The sequence below is a fragment of the Diceros bicornis genome, unplaced genomic scaffold, assembly GCF_020826845.1.
Source record: "Diceros bicornis minor isolate mBicDic1 unplaced genomic scaffold, mDicBic1.mat.cur scaffold_653_ctg1, whole genome shotgun sequence".
NCBI lineage: Eukaryota > Metazoa > Chordata > Mammalia > Perissodactyla > Rhinocerotidae > Diceros > Diceros bicornis.
The window spans coordinates 65,288-70,179 of record NW_026691525.1 but is presented as its reverse complement, the minus strand read 5'-3'; the positions used below and the strand labels follow the sequence as shown (position 1 = coordinate 70,179).

At 54.2% G+C, this 4,892-nt stretch overlaps 1 protein-coding gene across 1 annotated transcript; it reads right to left on the bottom strand.

Moving 5' to 3' along the window:
• Positions 1-3,592: 3,592 nt before the first annotated feature.
• On the bottom strand, positions 3,593-4,892 carry LOC131403291 (rhox homeobox family member 1-like). The gene is made up of 2 exons (XM_058537536.1): positions 4,533-4,892; positions 3,593-3,894 (listed from the first exon to the last, which is right to left on the bottom strand). The coding sequence occupies exons 1-2, from the start codon at positions 4,847-4,849 to the stop codon at positions 3,804-3,806; spliced, it is 408 nt and encodes a 135-aa protein (XP_058393519.1). The 5' UTR covers positions 4,850-4,892; the 3' UTR covers positions 3,593-3,803.

Here is a 4,892-nt window from a genome sequence, read left to right as displayed (position 1 = left end):
GTGGAAGTAGTACTGTAAGGAAAGGAATTGATCGAGTTTAGACTCATATAGAGACAACTGGATACGATCTGAATGAGTCGGTGAAGGCAGGAAGCTGAGAAACAGATCTCTCTCAATTCCCCGTTTCCCGCGGGAACAACGGGGAATTGTTAGTCCTAGCGATGATTCGTGGTAATCGGGTACCTACTCCTCCAGAGACAACTGGGGAAACCTAGAAAGGTAATTGAAACCAGGACGTTGAAAAGCACATTCTTCTGAGGCGCCACTTCTCTCCTCTTGAAGATCTTGGAAAGGTAGATAACGAGTAAGGAAAGAAGGGAGGCATGGAACGGGTAGATCAGTAGTGGCACCTATGTCAACATCTAACTAGAGGCTCAGAGGTATAACTGGAAAAGCGCTTGAAGCCCAGATGATGGAAAACATACTGCTCGTCTGTAACCTTATTTTAAAGGAAGGATGGATCATTCCTAGAAATAATGAGTGGTATATAGTTAGCTATGGCTCTCTAGAGATAAGAAGAATTACTTAAATCTGTGGATGTGAAAAACACAACCCTACCATCTATCAATGCTCACTTCTTGTTGGAAAAACGAGTTACTGAGACACACGCTCGTTGCACTTCTGTGTCAGGCCGGCGGACGTGCCCCCGCCCCCACCTTCCTGGGTTCTTAGGGCTGGTCTAATCGTTACATTGACACAAGGCAGACTGAGAGGAGAGAGAGAAAAAAACCGTACTGACTTGTACGTAAGGAGGTCTCACAGAAATGGGACCTGAAGAAATGACCCAAGCAAGCATTTTTATACGTTTTAGACAAAGAAACCATCAGTTTGTGAGGAACTGACGGGACAAGGACATTGAGGCTCGGGCGCTTCGTGAGTGAGGAATCTAAGCAGAGTTTGGGCTTGGGGCGGTCACTCGGTAAAGCAGTAACAAGGTTCATTTGTACAGGCCCTGAGAGGTCGAGGGAGGGTGAAGAGTTATCCCAAATCCCATTGGTCTGTTGCCTGTGGCTTCAAGTCCTCTCCTGGTTCTCAGGGGAAGGAAGGGTGAGAAGGAGCAGGCCGAGGCGAACGGACCTCAATTTGTGGCCTTGGATTTGGTTGCTACTTCTCGGACAGCCACCGGATGACTAGGAGCTCTCTTTCCTCATCTCTTCACACCCCCATCTTGACCAGCACCGTGGTCTGCCTCCTTGGGTCTCGTTGGGAAAGAGTGGAGCGAACACTCTTGTAAGCTGGAGGTTAGGCGGAGTTTGGAAAGGATAGAATACATTCCTAACGGAAGGACAGGTTTGGCCATGGAGACCCCCGAAGGCTAAGTCTCTATGTGAAACAAAGGGCAGCAGGCCCAACGGAACACCAGGCAAGATCTCGGTCTGACTCCCTGTTGCGGTGGAGGTTTTGAGGTGGTGGCTGGGCCCATAGCATTCTTTGGATATTCTTGGAAATGTCTGCTGGTCCAAGTGAAGAAATAGGACCAGCCTGGATGTGTCTTGGGGTGTTAGGGCTGGGGACCTGGGCCAGGGCCCATCACATTGTGAGACCCTCCCTCCCTGGTGGGACTTTCCCTCCTTCCTTATGAATATCTCCATTCTGGTGGACTCCCTTCAGGAGACCAGTTGAGATCAAAGGAGGGTAGGCAGGAGAGCAAAAGAGGAAAGGCAGCTCCTCTTGCTTGACCTTGGGATGGGGGCTGTGGAAGGAGATGTCAGGAACGCATCTGCATCGGAACCTGGGTTCTGTTTTGGCTCGGTGAGCGTCTACTCTGTGCCAAGTTTGGACTAGCCTTCTTGCTTTGTCTCTCTCCTCCCACCTTCAATAGTCTTTGCTGGTTTTCCTGGCTCTCGGATGCGGGTCTAGCTGGTGAACGGCACCCACTCCCTGCTCTTCATGCCACGCCTGGTAACGGGATGAAGACGTGTCGGTCTCCTGACGGCGGAGCATCCTGCTGTCCTGCTGCCTCTGCCCCCTGCTCTCTAGGGATAGTGTCCCCCCCACACCCCGGGGTGTGGGGGAAGCTGAGCATGGTCAAAGCTCCTTCCGTCTAAAGGAAATAGTCAATGGGAGCAGGCTGGATTTTTGAACAGGTTTCCCTCAAGGGTGTCTAAGGGGCCCTTCACCCTCTGAAACCTCTGGGGACTGAAAAAAGATGGTGTGGCAAGGAAGGGCTGGTTATGGAGGGCCCAGGGGGTTTGTGGCTCGGCTGACCGGGACAGCAGAGTTGCTGACGCCCCGGACACCGCCTTGATATTTCAGCCTGTAGGGTTGAGGAAAATTTAGTCCAAGTGGGTCTCGATTCACTGCAACTCACCAAGACCGGACCTGCAGCCCCTTCCCATCACTGCACTCACAGGCGCACCGTGGAGCAGAGCTAGGAAACTCAGCCTGGATTTGGTTTCTCTTTCGGACAAATTCTCTCCTAATCCAACTGATGGTTCTCTACGGTCTCACGTGGTAACCTGTGCACCTACAGATTAGTCATCATTGCCTGAGCAAATCCAAAGGTATTTCAAATGAACACAGGTAAGACTCTGGCCTGAATGGAAAGCCGCCCCCACGCCCCCCCTCAAGAAGAAGAAATTCCACAAAACCCACCTCTCCAAAACAGTACCATCAAAAATACATATCACTACAGGCCGGGCCGGTGGCATAGCGGTTATGCTGACACGCTCCGCTTCGGCGGCCCGGGGTTGGTGGGCTGGGATCCAGGGCGCGGACCTACGCACCGCTTAACAAAGCCATGCTGTGGCGGCGTCCCACATATAAAAATTGGAGGAAGATGGGCACGGATGTTAGCTCAGGGCCAATCTTCCTCAGCAAAAAGACTAAGATTGGCAACGGATGTTAGCTCATGGCCAATCTTCCTCACGCACACGCCAGACATGTACATATATATGTCTATCATTAGATGTGAGAAATTCCTCAGGAGAATACTCAGTCCTAAAGTGGAACCTGTGCCACATCTGTAGGTAGAAGTGGGACTGTAAGGAACTCTTCTCTAACCTTTTCACCCTTCTTAGGTCAGTGGAACCTGATTCAACATCGTTTCTGTCTGTTGCGATGCTGAGACAGAGTTCCAGCTGGCACACCTGCCTCCCAGCCTCCGCCACGATGTCACCCTCTCAGCAACCTTTCCAGTCTGACACACGGAAGCACTGCGGAAAGGGAAACTGTCGGGCTGCCCCTTCCTGCCCTGCTTTCCTACAGGCTGACAGCAAGAGCAGGAGGACCAGGCCCTTGGACTTTCCCGCTGTCTCCCCGCCCGCCAGGCTCCCGGCATCAGGAAACACACAGGCGTGACTCGTGTAGTGTGATCTCTGGGTGTGGGTTACTCCCTGACCCCAGGGCCTGAATATTCCTAAATTCACTCATGTAGCTAAGAGCTCGGGCCCGGTGTTCAACATTTGACGTCAGTGAAAACAGCTGACCCCTCTCCTCACCTAGGCCCTCGGTGCATGAAGGTGCATCCTTCCCAAAGGACACTGAGCCCCGACATGACTCCACGCAGAAGTGCTGCCGAAAAGATACCAGCACTGTGAGAAGGACTGACCTTTACTCATCTTTCATTTTGTACAGAGAAGAGGAGAAGCGGTTGGGTTCTCTTGGATTTTATTGTTTTCCCTTTAGGAACTCACGCTCCCTCTGAGAATGGGCAATTTCCATAGGCGGGGCCCGACATATCCCAGGTTCCACTTGCCAAAGCCCCCACATTTCAAAACTCGCTCCCCAGACATGGAAAGGGCAACAAAAAACAACAAGGTGAGAACGACTAGAACCAAAGTGTCCAAGTCCTGAAGCAGGTTCTAGACCGGCGGCCCTGCAGAATCGCCGTGTTCAGGTTCACTGACCTGCGCTCTGGGTTCAGCCACATCCAGGAGGAAGGCGAGCTCCTTTCTGAGGGGAGAAAATGGCAAACAGTCACTATCGGGAGTCGTGGGGGTCGCGAGATAGACAATGCGCATTTCATGCTGGCTTCCCAGCGTCTCTCCTCCCAAATGCCCCAGCATTGTGCGCTTGGGTCACAGCCAGCTCCAGCCTGGCTTCAGGGGCGATTTTCCTTTGTGTGCAAAGCTTAAGGGAGCGCTGAGAAACTCAGGACTCAGGATTCACGATTCTTAAGGTAGGGTTTCAAACTCAAGACTAATGCACGAGAATTCCACGAGGACCAAAGGATCACCCTTGTAAGTTAAGGCAAGATCCAGCCGTGCACTTGCACGACGGTGCCTCACTCTCCTCCCCCTGATCCGTCCTGATCCAACAGAACCCGCTTTCCCCAAACAGGAGCGCGGCCAAAGTTCCCTGGCTTGAGCCACTGCTGTACTGCCTGCAGACATTTCCCTTGATGCGCGGTGGGCATCGCCCCCACCGCGGGCTCAAGGGCGGGCAGACTCCAGTGGCCTGGAGCCCGCTGGGGAGCTCTGGCTCTGGAGTGGAGGGAAAGAGACCCGGGAAAGCCCCGCAGGCGCCCCGGGACTGGACGGAGGAGCCCGAGCGCCCTAGAGCACCGGGCGCCTCCAGAGCAAGCGGCTTACCGCGCGCTGAACACGTCGGGGTATTGAGTGCGCTGGAAAACGCTCTCCAGCCCCTTCAGGCGCAACCCGGTGAACGTGTGGCGGGGGAGGCCCGGCTGCCTGTCGCGGGGCTGCAGACCCTCGGGGGCCACGTGGGAGGGCTCCTGAAGCTGCTGCTCCTGCTGCGGGGGCTCCCAGCCGCCGCCGCCTTCCTCCTTCTCCGGGTCCACGGGGCCCCGAGCTCCTGCGCCAACCTGGCCTTGTTCTCCTTCGTCCGCTGCTCCCTGCTCAGCTTCGGACCTTCGATCCTCCTCGACGATGTCTCCTCCTGTTCCCATCCCTGAGATCGCGGAGGGCTTCGTCTCCGGAGAGGAAAAGAGA

What these genes read in the sequence shown, in the direction of transcription:
- LOC131403291 (XM_058537536.1), bottom strand. Translation starts at nt 4,849, where the DNA reads ATGGGAACAGGAGGAGACATCGTCGAGGAGGATCGAAGGTCCGAAGCT. An exon ending in CCCGACGTGTTCAGCGCGCG is followed by an intron (nt 3,895 to 4,532) that starts GTAAGCCGCTTG and finishes TTCTCCCCTCAG; the next exon opens with AAAGGAGCTCGCCTTCCTCC.